Source organism: Diabrotica undecimpunctata, chromosome 8 (genome assembly GCF_040954645.1).
Source record: "Diabrotica undecimpunctata isolate CICGRU chromosome 8, icDiaUnde3, whole genome shotgun sequence".
Taxonomy (NCBI): Eukaryota; Metazoa; Arthropoda; class Insecta; order Coleoptera; family Chrysomelidae; genus Diabrotica; species Diabrotica undecimpunctata.
This window is the reverse complement of record NC_092810.1, coordinates 52,000,770-52,025,789: the sequence shown is the minus strand read 5'-3', so window position 1 is coordinate 52,025,789 and position 25,020 is coordinate 52,000,770. Positions and strand designations below refer to the sequence as shown.

General features: G+C 35.0%; 1 protein-coding gene across 1 annotated transcript in view; it reads right to left on the bottom strand.

Moving 5' to 3' along the window:
• casp (Fas associated factor casp) overlaps positions 1-25,020 on the bottom strand; it is a 53,629-nt gene that overhangs the window by 24,492 nt on the left and 4,117 nt on the right. The window contains exons 3-5 of the mRNA XM_072540246.1: positions 21,059-21,374; positions 5,992-6,172; positions 3,777-3,989 (exon numbers count right to left, since the gene is read on the bottom strand). Of these exons, the coding sequence (XP_072396347.1) occupies positions 3,777-3,989; positions 5,992-6,172; positions 21,059-21,374 (710 nt within the window). The remainder of the gene's footprint in view (positions 1-3,776; positions 3,990-5,991; positions 6,173-21,058; positions 21,375-25,020) is intronic.

Sequence of the window (25,020 nt, the reverse complement as noted above, 5' to 3'; positions counted from 1 at the left end):
TAGAACATTCAGGTTTCTAGGTTTTGATAGTTCTGCTTTATACTATAGTGCAGCCACTGGTTTTTTCTGGTAATTAAATATGTAATTAAAAACATTTATTTTTTACTCAGGTATTTACTAAAAGCAGAAAATATCGTAAAATTAATTTTGACCATTTACCCATCCCTAACTTCCACCGCCATGTACAATACTTAGTAGCCATCCTTTATTAACTGTATCGTGGGTATTATATAAAGTTTCATCTAAATAGTAAATTCGCTTACTTTCTTGCGTATATTAGGTAACGGTAATATGTAGGTATATATTACGTCTTTGGTCTTTTTTGATGTGCATAAAAATACAACTATGATGGTTTTCCGATGGACGAAAACGTGACATATAACTGTCGATGCGCGAAACATGGAAACTCTAAAGTCGATTCTGCAAACTTCCAACGATATTTGTTTATCGTCATTGCAAAATTCAAACGTACGGGAAATTTTGGATGATTAAAATCAAATGGTAAGTCCGTTGAAATCTTTGGTATACGTGAGATCAAGACATCCTCTCCTTTGTATTTTCCCTTAATGATCGTTGTCTCATGTTACAGTTAAAAAGCTTTTACAAAAATATAGTAGTTCCCAGCTCTACACATTGTTTAGTTCTGTAAAAAGCAGAATGTTGGTTACATTTTACAGACCACTAAGAACGAAATTCGCAATATCTAATAACATGATTGTTAAATCCACCCAATTTGAAAGAAAGGACATTTACAAGGTCACATGGGAACCAAATAGATCATGTCCTCAGTGATGCAAGATACTCTAATAGCATTATTGATTCGCGAAGTATGCGAAGAGCAGGCAACGATAGGGATCACTTTCTGGTAAAATCTAAGCTGAGAACACGAATATCAGTACAGAAGCCTGAGCAATAAGAACAAAGAGAAAGATGGGACATATTCAAACACCAAATAAAGAACTGGATTATTAAGTAGACATAAGCAATAGATTCCAATTGCTGGGAGAGGAAGAGCAAAATGCAGACTTAGGACAAGGATGGCAGCGAGTGGCATCAGTTATAGAACAAGCAGCGGAGGAAACCATTAGAAAAAAGAGGACTCGTCCAAAACGAAAATGGTTTGATAAACAATGTGAGGAAATGCTGGAAATAAAAACTCACAAAATATTGAAAATGCTACAAAACCCTACAGATGAGAACAAAGCAGATTTTCACAGAACAAGAGCACAGACAAGGCGACGATTCAGAACTAAAAAGGTTCATAGAAACAAATCATCGAACGATGGAAGGAATACTTTCGGAATTTACTAAATATTGAAAGTGAAATGGAAGAAACAGATATTTTCCATTCTGCAGATGTGGAAATACCAGCACCAACACTTCAAGAAGTAAAGAGTGCGATAGCATCTCTTAAAGATCACAAAACGCCAGGAGATTATGGTATAAATGGAGAATTGATAAAAAAAGGAGGAATCTTTTTAAATCAAAAATTGTACGACATTATTCTGAGAGTATGGCAACAACAGAAAACGTCTAGGGAATGGGATGGAAGCGTTATAATACCCATACACAAGAAGGGAGATAAAGAACAATTTCGAAACTATAGAGGTATATCGCTTATTAACCTTATGTGGGCCAGAATAATCATCAAAATCCAATGAGGATACGGCACGGGAAGACGATTTATCTAAAAGACCAGATTGTAATAATATACACCACGGGTGTAGTGTTACAATTAATCTAACATGCTTGATTTGTCGTTAAATTTAATTTTAATTTCTAAAAAATATTTCGAATTTCCTCCCGAATTAATTTTTTCAATAGACACTTCCTTTTATGGGAGCAGTAAAATAGTGGCCTTTCTGTGTAGATATAAATTCTGTATAGTTTTATTTTCGAGTTCAGTCTCTACGGTTTGAACTACAGCGTTTGTAAGTATTATAGATTTTTAGATTCTTTTTGTTGTGATAACGAGTTTTGGTTTGTCTCTTACAGAAAAAACGCAGTTGGGTCCAGGGCGAATGCCCATGTTTTGCCCTGATGAGTATTTTAAATGGTTTAAATAGATTGGTCCTGTATTGAGGACGTTTCATATGGTGTGACCTATCTACGTGTCTCTTCTGTTTAGTAATATAACTGGTGTTCTGTACCAACACGTATTAAGAGCATGGTGCTTTTTTTGTTAAATTTAAGGGTATCAGGTGATCAGGCAAGAAATTATTTGATATAGGCGAGGCAATGAAGCAGTAGAAAGCCCAAAACCTAGCAAATTTTTGCAGTAGGATGGATCTCAATGAAATTTTTTGCATTCGATTCGTAGGAGTGTCATTTTGTGAACAAAAATGAAGATCTGGAAATGAAAATTGCATTATTGAACAAGGAAAATGCATTTTGCAAAGGGCATTTCGAAGTGATGAAAAATGAAAAATTTGTAATTCGGAAATAAGTTCATTACTACTCGGGAATTGTTGGGGTCACTGAATACGAATATTATGCGATGATCTCCGATGCCATTGTTGCCACCTGGAGTTTTGTGGAAATTCGATACAAAAGCAGTGCAAACTGGTTACTCGGAGGGTTTTTGGGGTCGCGGAACACTAATATTATGTCGGCGATGGTCTTTAAGGCACCCAGTGCCACGACAGATCTCTTCTTTAGTTTTATGTAAATTCGATACAAAATCATTGCACACTCGTTACTCGTGGGGTTTTGGGGTCGCTGATCACGAATATCATGACGGCGATGGCCTCCGAAGCACCTGGTGCCTAGGATGGGCCTTGTCTCCTGGAGTTTTAATAAAATTAGATACATCAGTGCAAACTCGTTACTTGGGGGGTTTTTGGGGTCGCTGAACTCTCAATATCATGTGGGCGATACAAGGCACCTAGGGCCAGGATGGTTCTTGTCTCCTAGAGTATTGTGAATATTCGATACAAAATCAGTGCAAACTCACTACTCGGGGGATTTTGGGTGATACGCTGAGGATCACGAATATCATAACAGTAATCGTCTTCAATGCACAAACTTAAAGAAACCAGCTCTCTCCTGAGCATAAGGTGTCTCGGACACCATCGCCGAAATAATATTAGCGTTCAGCCACTCCAAATCCACCGAGCAACGAGTTTGCACTAATTTTGTATCGAATTTACATAAAACTACAGGAGCCGAGGCCGTCATGACACCAGGTGCCTCGCATGCCTCATCAGGCAGAGATCACAAAAACCACCGAGTAACGAGTTTGCACTGATTTTATATCAAATGTTTACAAAACTTTAGAAAAAGGGGCCGCCTTGGACAACAGGTGCCTCGCACATTATCGGCGACATATTAGTATTCAACGACCCCAAAAATTCCTGAGTAATGAGTTTGCACTAATTCTGTATCGAATTTCCATTGATTCATTGATAAATGAATATCTGGCGCCTATAGAGAATATTTATTGGTTAGTGGATTCCCTTTGAACTTCTGAAGGAAGAAGCAATTTCCCTAAGGGAATACTCCCCTTCGAGATTAGGGATTTTCAATAAAGTTAATTCGTAGTAATCGGAGGGTAAACTTTTGATTATTACCTTAACAATTACGTGTAAAGTGTTTTTACCAGAATAATAGTTAAAGAAAAAGCGCGAATTGCGCAATTTGTGCTCTCTTATGATTTACCATCTGATTGGTATTTTTCTATTACTCTTTAGCGTAATGCCAAATATTAGGAAATACATTATAAATCATTATCATATGTTGTTATAATTCGCACCGGGTATTGTATGTATTTTACTTACTTTATTCCACTGAGTGCGAGTACTGTATTGTCGTCTATATTAGGAGGCCACCCACTCCATACTTGATTGCGCACATGTATATTCGTTAACGTGTAAACGTCACCCTTTACTTCCAAAATAGTTTTTGTTCCTTGATATTTTAAATTAAACGTCTTATTTTCATATTTTACGTTTAGAGTGTAAGTACCTCTTAATTTTTCAGATACGGCGTTTCTGAAAAACAAAAATAAGGTTATTCTTTATTATGAGAACTAATTTTGGAGTTTACCCTTTAGATTTTAGTATACAGGGTGTTTGGAAGGTCGATGGAAATTTTTTAAGGGATGATAGGGGACGCCATTTGCAAAATTTTTTGCTAATAATTTATCGCCCAAACTGGTAAGGTTTCCGAAATAAAGTTAAATTTGTCAATATTCGAAAATATGGCTGCTCGTCTATTTTAGTTTTAAAAATAATTATCTAAGCGAGATACTTCTCTTAGATAATGCATACAAAATACCTTACGTATTACTTGCTCAGATTGCAAAAATCCTTCGTTGAATCTTAATGCATTGTTAAAATAACCTTCATTAATGAAACGGATAAGAAAGATAAAACATAACAACGATACATCATGCTTTTTGCAACATTTATAATGCTTTATTAAGTATGTACATAAACTTCAGAAAACAGTCATTATTGTTCAAAATGAAAACCACTATTCCTAATGCACGCTCTTGCCCTGCGTCGTATTTCTGATGTGGTTACTTTTAACCTCAGTTCTGCACTTATAATGTCAGCTGCTTCGATAATCCTTTCCATTAAATGAGCTCTAGTTCGGATTGGAACTTGATAAACAAGCTCTTTGAAACTGCCCCAGATATGGTGGTCACACGGTTTTAAATCGGAAGATCTAGCAGGCCACAAAATCGGTCCAGTTCGTCCGATCCACCTATTGGGATAGTGGTTGTTGAAATAAGCCGTAACAACACGTGCACAATGTGCAGGGATTCTGTCATGTTGGTACACCATTTTTCGTCTGAGGGCGAGGGGTAAATCTTTTAAGAGTGGTGGTAATTCATTCTCTAGAAAGTCTTAAGTACACTTGACTATTTAACCTGCCTGGCAAAAAGTAAGGTCCTATTAACTCTCGTCCGATAACTCCTACCCAAACGTTGACACTAAATTTTTGCCGAAAAGATGTTTCTTTCGGTAGATGGAGATTGTCATGTGCCCAGTAATGCAGGTTGTGGAAATTTGTTATTCCTTCTCTATTAAAACTGGATTCATCAGTCCATAAAATACTTTTAAGAAAATTACCATCTGCTGCATCTTTGCGTTAATGTCTGTATCTAACAAAAAGCGGCAAAATTTACCCTTCTAATTGGATCACCGTGTTGAAGACCTTGTACTGGCGTGTAATGATAAGGGTAGCGTTCATGGTTGTGCACTACCGATCAGACCTTCCATTGCGAGACATTTAACTGTCGAGCAACCTTTCTGACGCTTGTGATAGGACCATTCGTAACAGCTTTGGACCTTAATTTGGGCGTCTACACCAGGACCGTAACGTCCAGGATTAATACCGGAAACAGGATTGTTAACACTACCAGTTTCACTTATTCGTCGATATGTGTTATCACTTTATGCAGATACACAGTCTGGTTGTTCACTCAAACAAAGTTCAAAATCGTAATGCACAAAACTCACAAGAAACTCCAAACACAATTCGGATGTTAAAACAGTAAAACGCACCTTTCATACGCATATAATAATCATGTTTATAAACCAAAATAAACCACTTTATAGCAGGTAGATTGTTTATTAGCATACCAGGAGGTAGATTGTTTTTTGTTTGTTATGCGTTCAGAGAATGACGATAGCTGATGAAAATTTTATGCGAAGAGTTAGTGTTTACATTTTTATTCCATTCGTAAAACAGGGAGGTAGTACGCCTAGATAATTTTTAAACGTGAAATAGACGGTTGTCGAATATTGACAAATTTAACTTTATTTCGGAAACCTTAACAGTTTGAGCGATACATTATTAGAAAAAAAAATTTGCAAATGGTCTCCCCTATTATCCCTTAAAATTTCCATCGACCTACCAAACACCCTGTATAATTTATATAGACGATACAGCAACAATCAGAGTTGGCTTTCGCTAATTATTTTAGATATTTTTAAAACCTTTTTTAGTTATTTTGTAAGTTCTTATACGAATGTTGTAACTTACTCTTCGTCTGAGGTGAAAGCTCCATCGCTTGGTTTTACCGTTAAATGAAGCGAATTTTCATCTGGTAACATGAGCTTCGAAAACGGAGTATCTTCATACTGTGCTAATCGGGCCCAACTGGAGAGAAGCTGGCGACAAGGATTTACTTTCACCTCTCTGTGCAACTTTAGTTTCAGATCATCTAAAAATAAAATACAAAGTTATAAATTATGCATCGAAAATGTAAGCAAATTCTCATTCGCGATATGTATAATCTTACAAGCAAGTTCTAGTATTTTAGAAAGCGTTGTGCATTATACTATAATTTCACTATTTGGAAGAGTGATTTCATCGTTTGAAGGCATAGAAGTGGGGAAAGACGTATGAAAATCCAGTGGCGTACACTCACTTTTATTTCAACGTTAATTATATTATATTTTTTAAATATTATTTGTTCTAAATAGGCCACAATATAAATTTATTTAGCATCTGCGTATAAAATCTTCGGCAATGTATTATTTGAAAGACTTAAACAATTTACAAAGGATATTGTTGGTCAATATCAATGCGGATTTACTGCTGGAAAGTCAACTACACATCAAATTCAAGCACATAGGCAGATTCTAGAAAAGTCACTAGAATATAACATAGAAACACACCATCTCTTCATTGACTTAAAAGCAGCCTAAGTTAGTTAAGTTGACCCAACTAACAATGAAAAACGTAAGCTCATGCGTTAGAATTGAAGGAGAAAACTCTGCGTTCTTTGGCGTTCAGATCACGAATACACCAAGAGATTAACATTTTCAAAACCAGCGGACACAAGAAGCAGAGGACGACCACGAATGAGATGGATTGATGATGTGGAAGAAGACCTACAGATTCTAGGGGTTAGAAGATGGAGGGAAGTTGCCAGGAATCGACAGGAGTGGCGACTTCTTTGTGAGCAGGCCAAGATCCACAACGGATTGTCGAGCCACTTATGATGATGATGATGATAAATTTATTTACAGGTTTTTACTGACGTTTCGATCTCTATATCCAAAGACCGTTTTCAAATATATACACGATAGTTACATTTATTTTATTTGTTTATTATTATATATTTATATAATATTATTTATATAATCTTTAATTATTTACTTTTTTTTTCTAACTTTAAAAACGGTCTCTGGAATAGAGATCGAAACGTCAGTAAATTAACCATGTAAATAGATATATGGTGGCTTATTTTCAAAATTCTCCTTAAAAATACAGAATTCCACAAGCAAAAAGCTATAAAAAATAAATATATCTATCATTTATATATTTGAAAACGGTCTCTTTATAGAGATCGAAACGTCAGTAAATTAAACATTTGAATATATTTTGTGGCTTATTCCCTACATTCCCTTAAAAATACAGAATGCCATAAGCAAAAAGCTATAATTGATGGATTCGACCGTTACTTGATGGAAATTCGGCAGCTGTGATCTATTTTTGGTATGAATTTACACTTTATAGTCTTTAACGAAACCATTTTATAGTCTTTAACCAACTTGTTCAACTTATTCAGTTAAAGACTATAAAGTGTTAAACACATACCAAAAATAGATCACTTAAGAAAAGCACTGGCCGGAACAGCTGTAGTGATAATAATTTAAAATAAATTTTGTGTAAGTGTTGACAACAAAAGTTTTCAGTGTTTTATTGTTAGATAGATGGAAGAAAAGGGCCTAATCGAAGAAAGAACGTCATGGCTTAAAAACCTGAGAGAATGGTTTCACAGATCATTTGCATCCCTTTTCCGAATTTTACCCTTTTACATGCCTCAAAAAAATTGATATTTTACTTGTAACTGAAATCAAAACATTTCTTTTATTTATACAATGTATTTAGAACATGGTAAATCCTTAATTTACTAAGGTTTCTGAGCAAAATATCAATATGTCTAATGTACTACTCGTATGATTTCCCTGATACAAAATTTTCCTAAAGCTACATAAATAACTAACTGGTGACTGGCGACGATGTTATTTCATATATTTTTTATTTTCACGTTACTTCTACAATTTAATTACATATTGAGCTGGCAGTAAATGATTTTAAACGCTTGCCAATTAGTTTGCCAAAACATTTTTTGAGGTCCAATCTAAAATTGTCGCAGTATTTTTTATACTTAAGTAAGTTTCTTTGCAATTGTTAAACAAGCACAACTATAATTGAGGCTATAAATTAGAATTTATTAGACATATACAAATATACAAGGTATGCCTCAAATTAAAAAATAAAACAATATATGGTTATTTAGAATAATCATATTTTTAAAATGTATTTAAAATATATTTTAAACCACCCGAATATTTTTCTTCTAACTAAAAGTGGTCAAAATTTGCCTCTGAAGTGACCAAACTGTAATCGGCAACTTTTTCCGGAGGTGCTAATATTTTTATATCTCGTCCACTGTTCTTTATAGCATGTACGGCTGCGGCCATTGAAATAGTTAACATCCTTACATATATTTTTTTTTAATTTTTACCTCTTAAACGCACATTTTACGTTAAAGTGACTTTAATTACCAGTAGTCGACCCAGGATTTCATCCTGGTATAAATCCATATGGTGGAGTAGGATTTCTTGTCAAAAAGTATCTCACACTATACATTTCTACATATAAAAGCATTTCTGATAGAGTAGCTTATATTATAATAGACCTAGATAATAAAACCAAGATCAAGGTTATAAAAGTGTGTGCTTCCACAACAACACATCAGGAAGAGATAGTTGAAATATTCTACGAAGATTTGATAACAGCATTAGAAGAAAATGATACAAAGTATACCATCATTATGGGAGATAACGCAAAATTAGGTAAAAAAGATGAAAATACTGAAACTAAAATAGGCATGCATGGTTATGGCACAAGAAACGAAAGAGGAGAAAAGAACACACACTTCAAGAAACCAGCAAACCGAAAATGGACGTGGATATCTCCCGATAAAAAGACGGAAAACGAGATCGATTACTTCTTGTGTGGGAACAAAGACATTTTTGAAGATATAACTGCTCTCAATCGATTCACAACTGGCAGCGATCATCGCCTTTTAAGAGCAAGGATTCTTGTTCTTCTTCTTCTTGTAGTGCCTATACGTTTCGGATGTTGGCGACCATCATCGCAATCTGTATTTTGCAAACTGCGGCTATGAAAAGATTTGTGGTTGTTGTGTTGGACCACGTACGTAGATTTTTCAGCCAGGAAATTCTTCACCTTCCTGGCCCTCGTTTTTCTTCGACTTTTCCTTCAAGAATTAATTGCAGCAACACATATGTGTTGCATCAGCTTTCGCTGATGTGATCTTTTTCCATGATGTGATCGAGGTATTCAATTTTGGCTGTTTTTATTGTGGTTAACTCTTTTCCTGTTTGCATTCTTAATAAAACGTCCTGGTTAGTAACGTGATCGGAATAGAATATCTTCAGGATCCTACGATAAAGCCACATTTCGAAAGCCTCAATTTTCTTGCAGGTAGCGTCTGTGTGAATTCATGACTTAACTCCGTACAACAGTATAGGAAAGATATACGATACAATCTACGGTTCTTGTTAAACAGACGAAAACCAGTAGAAACAGGCCACATAATGATTGTAATCAGATAGATCAAACTAAAATGCAACAGAAGGGAGATAAGTACAGAGAAGTTTTAAGGAAAGAATTTGTAGAACATTATCAACAAGAATATTCCGATATAAACACAATTAATAAAGAAATGCAACGAAAGCTCTTGAAAGCAGGACTGACTGTTGCAAAGAAAACGAAAATTAAGGAAGACAGAATAAGTGATGGATAAAGACGTACATTTCTAAGCGAAGGAAAGCGAAACACCGATGGTTTTAAAGAATTGAATACACAAATAAAGAAGAGAGTAAAGGAAGATTTAAGGATCTACAATGAAAACAAGGTAGAAAAAACAATAGAAAAGAACCGAGGCCTGAAATGCTTAAGATCAAACTTAGGAAAGCCTATAATAATCTCATTGAAGGATGAAGATGGAAAAGAAATAAGAGAAAAGAACGAAATCCTAAAAGTTGCTCAAACATTTTGCCCTGATTTATAATCCTCAAACAAGAACCCAGATAACACTGCAAAGGAAGATCTTAAGAGAAAGATAACGAATGTCAACTCAGAAATACTCCCTAACATAGAATCTCTCGAAATAAAACAAGCTATGACACAATTAAAGAACAATAAGGCTCCGGGCCCAGATGGAATACTTGTAGAAATGTTGAAGGAGGGGAGTGAAATTATTCTCGAAGAATTAAAAAATTTTAGAACGAATATCTTCACAGAAAAGTCCCAGATGATTTTGATGAAAGTTTGACAATACTTCTTTTCAAAAAAGGAGACAGGGGAGATCTGAAGAACTATAATCCAATCTCCCTGCTGTCTCAAATGTACAAACTGTTTATGAGAGTAATTACTAACAGGTTAACGTCGAAGCCCGATAGCTATCAACCGGTAGAGCAGGCAGGATTCCGAAAAGGTTACAGTACAGCGGATCATCTTCTTACAGTCAGAACGCTAATAGAGAAAGCCAATGAATATTACTTGAACTTATACATTGGCTTCGTTGATTATGAAAAGGCATTCGACTCCATAGAACTTTGGGCAATAGAGACAGCTATGAACAACTGCAGGATAGACTTCCGATACAGAATGCTCGTACATAATATTTACAAGAAAGCTACAATGAAAATACAAGTAGATGAGAAAACCAAAACTATACCAATCAACAGAGGAGTTCGCCAGGAAGATGTTATCTCACCAAAGTTATTCACACTTGGACTGGAAGACGTGTTCAAAGGCATTAACGGGCATATAAAGGGCATATCAAGGAGTAAATGTTAATGGAAGAAAACTGAGTCATTTGAGATACGCTGATGACATTGTAATATTCGCTACAAGTTTCGAAGAACTACAGACCATGATGAAGCAACTGTTACGATAAATATATGATTCATGTTTAACTGTAAACATTATAATTCTAATTCTATTCCATTCAAGTCTTTTCTAGATCATACACCAGCCGGCAGAAACTCCAGGTAATACCTGACGGGTCTCCTACGATTCGAAGTTTCCAGAAGAAGGTCGAATAAAAACCAGTCCGGGTGGCCTTCTCGTCTGTTCGAAGGGAATCGCCGGAATTCTAGTCTAACGGTTGTTTAGTATAAATATAGAGGAACCTTTTATTTAAGTTACAGTTAGTTTTGAATATGAAGTCGAGTTTTTAGTCCGAAATAAATATTGTAAATAAATGATATAAATTAAAGTAGTTGTGTTCTAATTCTTAGTGATAAGTGTAAAACTGTAATAAATATATAAGGATTCTAATAAACTTATAAGTGTTAATAAATGTCGAACCTTTGATAATAAATAAAGACAATAAATTAAATGAATAAAAACTGTACACAACTATTTCAAGCTTCGGAAAAAGTAGGTCTTAAGATGAACTTGGAAAAAAACAAAAATAATGACAAATACACCGAACAATAGGGAAATAACGTTGAACGACATAAATTTAGAAACAGTAAGCGAATACATCTATCTGGGACAGATAATGAAAGTTAACACAGAAAATTAAACTGCCGAAAATACCAGAAGAATAAGGTTGGCGTGGGCAGGATTTGGAAAACTGAGTTGGATCTTGAAAAGCACTAAAATATAACAATATTTGAAAACCAGAATTTACGGATCAGTGTATCCTCCCTATACTCACGTATGGTTCACAGACGTGGACACTCACCAAGTCTAATATGGATAAAATAGTAAAGGCACAAAGAGCGATGGAAAGATCAATGCTCGGGGTGAGACTTATAGACAAAAAAAAAACAAAAAAATGGATTAGAAGCAAAACCAAAGTAAAAGACGCAGGAGAACATACTGTCAAATTAAAATTGAGCTTCGCAGGACACAGGCCCCACTGAAGGATAAAAGGTGGAACCACGAAATACAACAATGGAGACCATGGTTAGGAAAGAGAAGCAGAGGAAGACCACAAATGAGATGGGCTGATGACATTAAGAAGATCGGAGGACACAACTGGAAGCAAGTGGCGCAAAATAGAAAACACTGGATTGATTTGGCGGAGGCATATGTCCAAATCAAAATAAAATAAATATATTTTACAAAATGTAACAAATAGTCCAGTCGTCAGAGATTTGACCTTTAAAAATCACATGGACAAACTAAATTTTGACGAGAATGTCTATTTTGGGACCCCAAAAAGGATGCAAAAAAATTTATCGTTCCTTCTCCCTGAAAATCACCCTCGTAAGGGGAGAAAACCAATTTACCAAGAATATGTACGACGTAGAAAAAAAAATTTCAAATAAAAAATGTAGCTGAGATAAGTTTGAACAAAAACATTTATTAGCACTTTTTGTAGAGAATGAACCGTTCTCTCAGAAACAACGCTTGAAGTTACCGGCGATTTTAGATGTCAGTTACGCGCGCGATAAACTTTGTATTAACTCGACGGTAAAAACTAAATATCTTTTGATCAGAACTAAATATCTATTGACAAAAATTAAAATGCGTTTTAAAGGCGAAGAGTGCAGCTTTCGTATGCAATTTTTGAATTTTGTCCCAAAATGAAGTCAGTTTCTATAAATCTGTTAAATAAATAAATGTTGCGCGATTTTTGTCATTTTTTGCGATTCTCATGAGATCAATAAAATATATTAGCTTTGTTTGCGCAGAGTCTCTGACTAGTTTTCGAGAACTTTCGGACCAGTTAGGAATTATTGTTGTGAACTGGCGCTATTAGTTATTAGTTTCCAACTTTAACTTCTCCGCGAACGATTTTCGGACATTTCTTACTGTTTCTAACCTCAAATCAGACCAAAGTTTTTAAACTTAACCTCTAACCGAAAAGGTCACAGTTTTGAAAACAAATGTAAAAAATCCATTGTTAAAATGTCTTCAATTTATCAAAAAATACAGTAAACTGCAGGTAACTGTATTGGGAAGCAAAAAATTGAAACATTTTAAAAGATTGTTAAAAATTGTATAAAAAACTAAAAATTAAACGTTTTTGAATAGTAGATAACTGTTAAATTAAAAAAGGTAACTACATATAAAATATTAAAAAATATATCAAGATTATGGTCTGCAGTAATAACTGACTTTTCTCATGTTCATGTTTCCTCGTTTAGTAGGTACAGGAATTTTCGTTATTGTTATGTTTTCTTGTAAGACAAACAAAAAACCTGACAATTTACAGTTTTTGCTGACTAAAAATCTACCCACAAACTCTAATCCACAAACCCAATGGAGCTGCTTCTGACTGATCATGAATCAGTCAGAAAAACTCCGCGAACATCAAACTTTCTGTCAAAGTCCCGGATTTTTAACACCGCGAACGAACAAAACGCAACTGTACATGCGAATCAGTCAGAAACCAGTCATGGATTGTCTCCGCGAACAAAGCTATTATTTCCATTTACCGGTCGCACTAGAATTTCCATTATTAGAGACTAATTTTAAAAACCGATTTTGGCAACAAATATGAGGCATTTAAAATATGCCTAATAAACGCTGAATTTAAACTTTCACATTACAATGCTCCCATGAATACGGTATTGAGTGGAATTTGTTGCTAAAGTTGTTCATCATCATCATCATTTGGCTCTACAACTCTATGTGAGTCTTGGCCGCGTTTACTATTTCCCTCCATTGTTGTCGGTCCTGAGCAGCTATTTCCCATTGCTGTATTCCCATTTTGCGTAGATCACTGGCTACTGCGTCCTTCCATCTCTTTCTTGGGCGACCAACTGACCTTCTGCCATCGGGCCTTTCCCAGAACGTGGCGTTCAGGAGTCTTTCGTCACTCGATCTTAGTACGTGGCCCGACCATCTTATTCGGTTTGCTTTAATGTAGCGTACTATGTTTTCATCTCCATATACTGCCTGGAGTTCATCATTGTGTCTTCTTCTCCATTCTCCTGTTGTCTCTTCTCTGCAAGGTCCATAGATAGTCCGCAGTATCTTTCTTTCCAGTACCAGTAATTTTGTCGTTCCCTCTGGTTCAGAGTCCATGTCTCGCTTCCATACGTTATTGTGGGACGGATTATTGTCTTGCACACTCTTATTTTTGCTAGTATTGAGAGTATTTTTGATTTAAGTACGGTCATTAATGAGTAATATGCCCTGTTTCCTGCAATGATCCTGGCTGCCACGTCCTTTTCATATTTATTTTCGGATGTTATGATCGCTACCAGGTACTTGAATTCTTTGACGACTTCAAAGTTGTATTCATTGATTGTTACGTTTTGTCTAACCCTTGGTCTTGGGTTCTTCGTAACCACCATGTACTTGGTCTTGTCCTCGTTGACCTTCAGACCAACTTCCTTGGCTCCGTTTTCGAATAGGGTGAAAACTTCTTTTGCATCTCTGGTGGATTGTGCAATTGTGTCCACGTCATCCGCAAACGCCAATAGTATTTTTGATCCTTGGGCGGCAAATCCGTTTGTCAGTTGTGGTTGAGCTTTTCTTACCGCATGTTCCAGTGCAAAATTAAATATTAGGAGGGCGAGAGGATCTCCTTGTCTAAGCCCTGTGTCAATGAGGAATTCCTTCGACGTGGTGCTGCCAATTCTGATCCGTGCGGAAGCGTTCTCTGTGCTCACCTGTGCTAATCGTACTAGCTTTCCAGGTACTCCCATTTCTACCATGGTTTCCCACAATGCTTCTCTGCTAACAGAATCGTAAGCTTGTTTAAAGTCCACGAAGATTTGGTGTACATCGCGGTTGTATTCCCAGTTTTTTTCCAACACCTGGCTAGGACGAATATCTGGTCTATGATCGACCTTCACGGTCTGAATCCACTTTGGTAGTCACCTATTATTTCCTCTGCGTATGGAGTTAGCCTTCTAGACAGTATTATGTATATAATTTTGTACGTTGTATTGATTAACGATATTCCTCCATAGTCCCGACATATTCGTTTGTCTCCTTTCTTGTGGATAGGTACTATATGGCTTTCATGCCAGTGTTCGGTATTTCTTCTGTTTCCCAGACTTCTCTTATAGGATGATATATCTCAAGGTGCAGCTTTCCTCCCCCTTTTGTTAGTAGTTCCGCCTGTATGCCGCGTGGGCCTGGGGCTTTATGGTTTTTTAGGGACGAAATAGCGGACTTTACTTCAGCTAGTGTGGCTCCTGGTATTTCAGGTTCGGCTAACTGGTACTGTGGTAAGTTGTTAGGCTCTAGCAATGGAAATTCCATAGTGGCCGGTCAATGAAAGTGATAAATTTTATTGATCTCATGATGATCAATCGTAAAAAATGGCAACAATCGCGCAACGTTTATTTATTAACACTTTATTCAAAAAAAAAAACTTACTTCATTTGCGGAAAAATGCAAAAAGTGCATACGAAAGCTGCACTCTTCACCTTTTGATTTTTGTCGATAGCACAGTCTGATAAAGATATCGAATTTTGACCGTCGAGTTGATGCAAAGCTTAGTTAAAATTAATCTCGTGCGTGTGACTGACATTCAAAATCGCTGGTCCCTTCAAGCGTTGATTCTGAGAGAACAGTTCATTCTACATAAAAAGTGCTAATAAATATTGTTGTTCAAAATTATCTCAGCTACATTTTTTATTTGAAACATTTTTTTTTACGGTGTACAGATTGTGTACAAAAAAGAGAATGTTTTTTGAATAAAATTGATTATGTTCTTAATAACGAAAATAAGGAAGTATGGGTTAAAAATATCCATTTTAATTTAAATCTATTTTATACTAAATAATCTTAAGCAGTAACATAATTACTTTTGACAAGCACTTTGACATTTAGCAAATCCGCGATTTTACAGTATTAAAATGTTAAAAATGAAGGTGTAAAATATTCATTGGCCGCTGCTGCACAATATAATAATGCCCTACTTGATGTAGATAAACTTAAATAAACTTCCTCGCTGAATCCTTATGTTTTCAGCAACAAATTCATATCACCCAAATACGAATGCTTAAATCGAATAAAAACACATTTAGAAGTATTAAGCTGTTTGGTGATATTAATATATGAGATAAAATATTTTGAGCTGTTCGCAGAACCATTCTTTTGCAGAACGGAAATTTTTACCGTTGGGCCCGAATAGAATAGAGTGCCTTTTTACTTGTCAGAACATAATGGTAATCACATTGTGATAAATCGGGAGATTAAGGCGAATGTTTTAAGACTTCAAATTTTATATGAGCATAATCATAAGATAGAGCATTGCCACGCAGAAGAACAGCACCCCTTCTTACTGAGTCGTTGTTAGAGACGTTGTTACTGACACGTAAGAGTTTTAAGGTAAAAAAATATGGTTAGAATTACTTTTCCTGTAGAAGGTCCAGACGAAATTTTTTTAAACTTTGGAGATTGTATATAATTCTCCTTGAACTGAAGTAGTAATTTTGTTGTATATAGTAATAACACCAAGAATCGTCATCGGAGAAAAATTTTATGTCCAGCAATACCTTTCTAGTTATTGAGCACCAAATAATGTAATGATAAGCCCGAACACATATTTTTATATTGTCTAGTAAGCAATTTTGAATTCCACTGAGCAGCAACTTTATCATACTAAACAAACAATTCCAACCAGTCGACCCCCCAACTATCTAACATGTTTTGCCATATGTTTTTATCTGGTACAGCAACATCTGCAAATCTCGGACGAATTAAATCATCAGTGGATTTTTGTCGTTTTATGCACGCTCAAACCATTGCCGCATAAGCCATGTACAGCTTTTATTCTCATAAATATCCAATGTAGCAAAAATTGCAACCATAAAGTGTCAAAAACTTAACTACATGTATATTATTTTTTGGAGAATTTTCTATCATGGATATAATTTTGTACCTCACTAATAATTTTTAGAAAAAATGAAAATATTTTAGTACTAAAACGTGTAGTATTTATTACTGTTGCAGTTTCGCAACTATTTATAAACCTTGTTAAATTATTAAGAGACTTTGTGTTAGTTTTGATTCTCCCTATATATTTAACGTACAAAAATAATACGCTATAGAACAAGGAACGGTTGTTAAATACTTTGTTGCAGACAAAAGACTTCTTTCATACATTGTATGTTAACAAGGAGCAATAGAAAAATAAATGGATTTCGTTAAAAGTGCAGATCGCTGGGTAATTACCGCCTACACCTAGCGTTTGCTTGTACAAAACAACTCTTGGTCTAACGGCCGTAGCGCTAAGTCACCATCAATCACTCAATCAACCACGAGTCTGTTAGGGACGGTCGTTCCATCCAGTAGGGGTCGAGGCTCCTCCATCATCAATTCTTTTGTGGTTCCTGTTTGTCGTTGAAAACGTCCTTTTCGATAGTGGTTGGTACTATTGTTACGTAAAAATATGAGTCATATTAAAAACCTGTAAACTTGTTTATTCACTAATATGTTCTAGATTCTACGACCCTTCGACCAGCTGGCAGAAACTCCAAGTAATAAAAAAACTGGTTCCATTCGAACGTTCCGGAAATAGGCCTGTGCATTCGAGGCAAAACCAGGTCAATTGAGGTCAACATCCATGGGGTTCGAGAACAACAGTTTTCGTATAAATATGACGGAACTTTCATTGTGAAAACAGTTAATTTTAAAGACTCGCGCCCGCGATTTAATTGTAACGTTCGTCAAATAAATTGTACAGTAGTTTAATAAACTGATATAAATTACCGTGTGCTTTAATAAATTAAAATAAGAACAATATAATAAATTAGTAAAGAACTAATAAATAAAATAGAATAAATATAAATTAATAAAGATATAACACTATAATTCCATTGGGGTAAAGTACAATACACCATATCTTATTGCTGTTATAGATCAAGTACGTTTATTTAGTGTTTAATTATTTCATATTGTGTCGCGATTTGTACCTTTTAATTGAACTTTATTTTGAACAATTTACTTTCGTTTTAATATTATAAACTTTATAGTATATTTATGTCTTTGTTGCTAATTGTTATTAACATGTGTTTATAAATATTACCTTTAAATTGCATATAGTATAATTTAAGTATTTCGTTTTCGATTGCATTTTTGTTTAACATCATTAATTTAATAATTAAACGTTGTGTATGATAAAATCATTATATTTCTTTGTATCGTATTTAAGTAGCGATCAGCTGTTAAAGTCATTGTTCTTTCATATCGTATCATATTTAAGCATACCTACTCAAAATTTCTTTCTTTTGTAACTCGAAATTCGTTTACCTTTTGTAAACTCATTTTAATATTGGTTGTCGTATCGGTTTCGTATCAAATAATATTTTAATTTTTAGCTTTTTATATTTTATTATATTTGAATGTATATATATTTATGTATATTTGTCTTTTGATTTTATTTATCTCTCAATAGAGTTTTATATAGTCTACTCGTTATTATTTTTCTATGGAAATGTACATACCCAATGCGAAAGAGAGAAACCAGCGAGTTCAAGATTGAACATATATCCCTTTCTGATGTCATCATAAGTTATATAAAGGTCATCGTATGTGCAGAAAGCAACAATTACATATTATAAAGTACTTAAACGACAGTTGAAATTCAAAGAAGTTCTTAACATGAACTGCAACATGAATAGTATTATTTATATACCGGAATACTTGGAAACTCCTCAGGAAAGAAGTTTGAGAATAAAAAGACCTGGTGGTGGTACAACGAAGTTGAGAAAATTATATAAAGAGTGGCAAGAAAATAGGGCGGACACAGATCTCTAAAACTACAAGAAAGCCAAAGTAGCAGTAGCAAAAGCGTAAGCAGAAGCTAATAAAAATCTGTACGATCAACTTAATAACAGGGAGGGTGAAGCAAAGATTTATAAAATAGCCAAACATAGAGAGCAAAAGATTTTAATCACAGTAGCTGTATCAAAGAGGAAAATAATAAAATATTAAAATAGGTAAAAAGAAATAAGAATAAGACTTACAATCAATTTATTCTATCACCAAAGACCATACTATAATTTGCTATGGATCTTCAGGTCAACGGTACATGGTAAACTAAATGATGCCGATACAAGGATTATTAGTTTATTATAATGGGTTTTAACTATTTTTTCTCAAACATTTAATAATAATCCTTGTATCCGCATCATTTAATTTACCATGTACCGTTGACCTGAAGATGCATAGCAAATTATAGTATGCGAAACCGGTCGTTGGTGATAGAATAAATTAATTGTGACTAAGTATTAGTCTTATTTCTTTTTACCTATTTGAAATGGACTCACACAAGCAACATATTCAACATTTGATTAAAATATTAGTTCACGAAAAGGATGTTAAAAAGAGATAGAAAAATTACTTTGACAGTAGTTTATTAAATGAAGAATTTGGCCGAAAAATAATTGAGCTAAAGGATATAGTAACAGCAATGATCACCAAATAACAAACTAGGAAGTTGTTCAACACTCCAAAAAAATAAAGAAAAGTAAAACAGTTGGACCAGATGATATTCCCGAGGAAGTGTGGACAGCTTTAGAAAAAAAAAGGAACAATTTGGCTAACAGGTTTGTCTAATAGAATTATGGAAGTGGGACAAGCCACTTGCCTTTGCCAGAAGAATAGAAAAGCATCATGTAGAAGCAGTATAATAATGTACAAACTACAGGGCCATAAAACTACTTAGTAATACTATGAAAATATGGGGGAGAGTAAATGATAGACAGATATGTGAAAAAACTGTACATATCCAACAAGCAGTTTGGTTGTATGCAAGGAAAATCAACAACGGTTGCAATTTTCTGTATAGGGCAGTTGATGGAAAAATACAGAAACACACACTCCTACGGTATTCCTTGATCTTGAGAACGCATATGATAGTGTTCCTTGAGAGATTGTGTGGTGGCCTCACAATAAGAAACGAGTTCCCAGTGAGTATGTGTAGATTGTGAGAGATGTATGCGGGAGTGACTAGTGTTACGACAGGTGTGGGAGAAGTGATTGAGAACAAAAACTGGAAAAGTAGAGACAAATTCTTGAGCAAAAAGGTTTAAAACTGACTGGGGCAAAAGCAGAGCATTTGTAATGATTTAAAGATGGAGCAACTACAAATAAAATGATAATTTTGGATGGTGAAATGATTTAAAAAAACGAATAGTTTTAAGTACGTACAATTGGCAGTATTAGCAATAAAGTCACGATAGCGAATATGGTAGCCAATATGATATCCAACGATCGATAACGGTCATGGAACTAGAAGAAGGACGCTCGGTAGTAAAGAGTAATGGGGAAATAGAGATGTAGGTATACATTAGAATTAAGGTGAGATGAATGAACTGGAAGTAAGCGAGTGGTCCGTTATGTGACAAGAAGATTCGAATTAAAACTGAAAGGAAAATTCTGTAAACTGTCATAAGACCCGCTATGTTGTACATAACTGAACGTTGGACAGTTAAAAAAATGAGGAAACGAATCCATGTGGCGGAAATGAGAATGTTTACATGGATAAGTGGAATGACAAAAAAGGATAAAATAAAGAATGACTATCTTAGGGGAAGTTTAGGGGTAGCACCAATGGATGCCAACATAGGTTAAGATGATTTGGGCATGTTCAACGTCGAGCTGTTAATCACGTAATACCAAGAATTTCTGATCTGCAATTTCCTGGGAAGTGTAAGAGAGGAAGACATGCGGGGAGACGCATAGGAAGGACATGTATCTGAAGGTGATTGATATTGGTATGTCCCGAGATAGAAATTTATGGAGAAATGCAATTAGGGAAGCCGACCCCGCATAGGGCTAACATCAAAGAGAATGATGAAACTTGTAAACTGTATTGACTTGATTAAACTGTAAGTTCAAATGTTACTTTGGCGACGAATTCAGTAGTATAGTTATATGAGATACTATCATGTACTCTTCCTTTTGTTATGATGCTTTGTTGGCGCTATTATTATATAAGTGTAACATATAATTTGACTCTTAGCGCAAATTTGGATTATTAATTAATTGTATTATTTAGAAATTTTATGCTAAGGGAAGAACTATTTGCTATTACATTATAATATAATACATAATATTATACGTATTCTGTACTTACTAACGGTTGCAGACTCTGGTAATTCGACTTTGACAACTCTATCACAGTACTGCACATTAAATTTTAACATTTTTGATCCACTTTTGCCAGCAGAAGTGGATGGAAAGCTGTCATCAGGTGTATTTGCTTTTTTTGTTACTGTAGACGAATGGCCCAAACTGTTGCCTACTACTACCATATCTGATGCTGCGTCTGCGGTTGCTGCACTTGGTATATCAGCATCATCTTCTACTATCATGACATCTGGATCTACAGGCTCTACAGCTGGTGGACGAAAACTTTGAGTATCTGGTGGCATTACTCTACTCACAGCACGCTAAAATCAGGAGTTCCATTTCATAAATCATTTACAATATATTACAATAAGATTATAATGCAAGTAGTTGTCAAGATTAAGTAGTATATTATCTCATTGGGTCCACTTAAAATTTATTCAAATGATGAATGGGTTGCAGATATGAGCCCATTTCAACTGGGTTGTAGAAATAGATATTGGACTTACTCAGAATTTATTTTATTTGAACCTAGGACGGCCGGTTTCGAACACTAAAATTGCCTGTTTATCTTCAGGTTTCCAATAATAAACCTAACAAGGAGTTCTATCTCGAGGCCATTACACAAAAAATTGGAGAAAAGGAAAACTTAGAAAGACATGACAAAACAATCGAACACCAACCAATAAAGCTGCATTTAACAAAGCAGCAAAAGACCTGAAAAAAATGCTAAGTGATCTAAAAAATACATCAACTGTAAAATACCTGACAGATTTATCGCCATTAGAAGCCACAGATTACACTCTTTGGAAGGCTACCAGAAAATTGTTATGACCACAACCAGATATACCACCTATCAAAACGAGTAACGGACATTGGCACGCACTGATGACGAAAAGGCAAACATATTTCTCGAACACTTGGAAAGTATCTTTACTCCATTTCCCTGTGAGGTACAACCAGAGGTAGAGGAAATTATTCATAGATATTTGGACTGCCCATACCAGATGTCTCTGCATATTAAACCTTTTAGAAAAATAAAAATTATTGACGCAATACTTAATACTAATAAAAAGAAAACTCCTGGTTATGAGCTGATTACTGGATTCGTCTTATATCAATTACCACAAAATGCGATCCTCTTATTAACACAAATCTACAACGCAGTATTAAGATTAGGATATTTTCCTTCACAATGGAAAGTGGCTCAAGTTATTTTAATCCATAAAATATGTAAAGCTTTAGAATCCGTAACTTCATATAGACCCATTAGTTTATTACCAATTCTTGCTAAAATTCTTGAGAAACTAATAATAAAGAAATCGAGTTCTTTCCCAGAAGAAAACTGCTTAGTTCCTGATTACCAATCTGGTTTTCGACAAAAACACGCTACAGTTGACCAAGTGCATAGAGTTGTTAATATCATAAACCAGGATTTGGAGCAAAAGCGCTATTGTTCTGCAGTTTTCTTGGACATCACACAAGCTTTTGATAAAGTGTGGCATACAGGATTGGTGTATAAAATTAAACAACTACAATCTGAATACTATAGGATATTCAAATCCTACATAATAGACAGACATTTCCAGATAAAATACGGTACGATAGTAACAGCACTGATACCTATAAACTCTGGCGTACCTCAAGGTAGTGTGCTTGGTCCACTCTTATATCTATTATACACGACCGACCTACCCACTTCTGTTCAGTGTTCCTTGGCAACATTTGCTGATGACACCGTCATCCTCTCGTAGTACACAAATTCGATCGAAGCATCTAGAAGGTTACAAGTCCACTTAAACATCATTCAGATGTGGTTAAGAAAATAGCGAATCAAGGTTAATGAAGTAAATCAAACCATGCAACTTTTACAACTAAACGTCTGACATGTCCACCTGTACAACTAAACAATCAAGATATACCGCAATCCGATAGTGCAAAATATCTTGGTATTCATCTTGATAGACGACTTGCTTGGAGAAACCACATCTTCAATAAACGAAAACAACTCGGACTAAAATTAAGACAACTTTACTGGCTACTTGGGAGAAGATCTGAACTATCACTAGAAAATAAATTATTAGTGTATAAAGTAATTCTAAAACCCATCTGGACCTATGGCATTCAACTGTGTGCAAGCGAATCCAATATTGAAATCCTGCAGAGGTTCCAATCGAAGGTCCTTAGGCAGATTGTTAATGCACCGTACTATGTCCCTAATGAAGTCATACATCGTGATCTCTCAGTGAGTGTTGTGCGCGAAGAAATAAAAAAGTGTAGTGATAGGCATTTAAAGCAGTTAGAAATTCACCCAAATTCTAGTTCGGTAAACCTACTGGACAACAGCAGGGAAGTGAGAAGACTTAAAAGACACAAACCTTTGGACTTACCAGGTAGATTTTCATAAGTAAATTGTTTAGAATATAAGAAAAAAAATTTTTTAATATTAATTTTAGTTAAATTTAATAAGGAAGGTACCAGCACTGGCAGGTATCCTTCGCCAATGCTAATTTCTCTGTATGAATTATCAAATTTGATTATTGTCCAAACAGGACAGATTGCAAAAATCTTCAGGTTCCGGAAAGGTTAAATTAAAATGATGCCGGTTCAAGGATAGTAGTTAAAAAGTCGCATATTGAACGCTCATTATGTTATGATGCTCGCTGATGTGTCTTCAGCTAATTACACAGGGAAGGTCAACCTACCAGTTATTGACACTTCAAAGATTTCCCTAAATATTAAGTAACCCGAAAATTCTAGATTTAAATTTACTTCATTAACAAGTTTATACATGGATATTAACACTACACAAAGATTGAATATCATAAATAACGTCATTGTGCTTTGTTGAGTGATTGAGTACAGTGGTGTATTATTTTGTGGTGTAGAGTTTAAAAATTATTTAAGGTAAGTGTGATAAAAAATATTTTAGAGCTGTCTTAATATTAACATTGCAAATATTTTCCTAGTGTTCTTGTAATCGCAAAATATTGAGTAAAATAATAAAAATGGAAATGCTGAATTTGATACAAGAGCTCTGAATGGCCTGTCAATTACTTGATTGTATACATCTTTGTCTGTCCAGTTACTGACACCTCAGTCAGTGTCTGGATTAACTATGATTTTATAGGGAAACTCTCATGTAATTTGCCATGCAAAATCTTTTTCCAGTCATTGACAGGGGATGTCAATCATAGGGTACTTCTTCTTCAAGTGCCATCTCCGCGGCGGATGTCGGCAATCATCATAGCTATTCGGACTTTTGAGACGGCTGCTCTGAAAAGTTCATTTGATGTACATCCGTACCACTCTCTCAGGTTGCGCAGCCATGACATTCTACGCCTCCCTATGCTTCTCTTTCCTTGGATCTTTCCCTGCATAATCAGTTGGAGCAAGGTGTATTTCTCTCCGCGTGTAATATGTCCGAGATATTCTAATGTTCTTGTTTTTATTGAATTTGAATAGGGTACTACATTCTCGTAACTGGATTTCTTTTCATTACAGTATTTACTAAATGACAACGGCTCTCAAAAAAAAATCGTCCTAGCAAATGGCTGCAGCGCTTCTAGCCGTTCGGACAGGAATCTTAGGTGCTACTGCTTCATAAATAATATTATTATCATTTTAAATAATAATTTAAAATACCTCGTATAACTTTGCTATACAAAGTAAAAGGAAAATATGCCGAGGTTTGCACTATGGGTTCTTCTAGAACCCTAACAAATGAGGAAAAAAATATTCTGGTGCAGCGGATATTAGAATTTTCTAGAAATAATTTACTAGAAGTTAGAATTCATTCATGAAACTCTGGAATCTAACGGACCTATAAACATATTCAGTCAAGCAGATACAATAACAGAAATATCAAAAGTTTGTGACTCACCCAAACCAGGAACTTTAAGAGATCCTGATTACCAGTTTTGTAGTCCCAAAAAACTAATAACTACTGGAATTAATGCTGGAGAAACA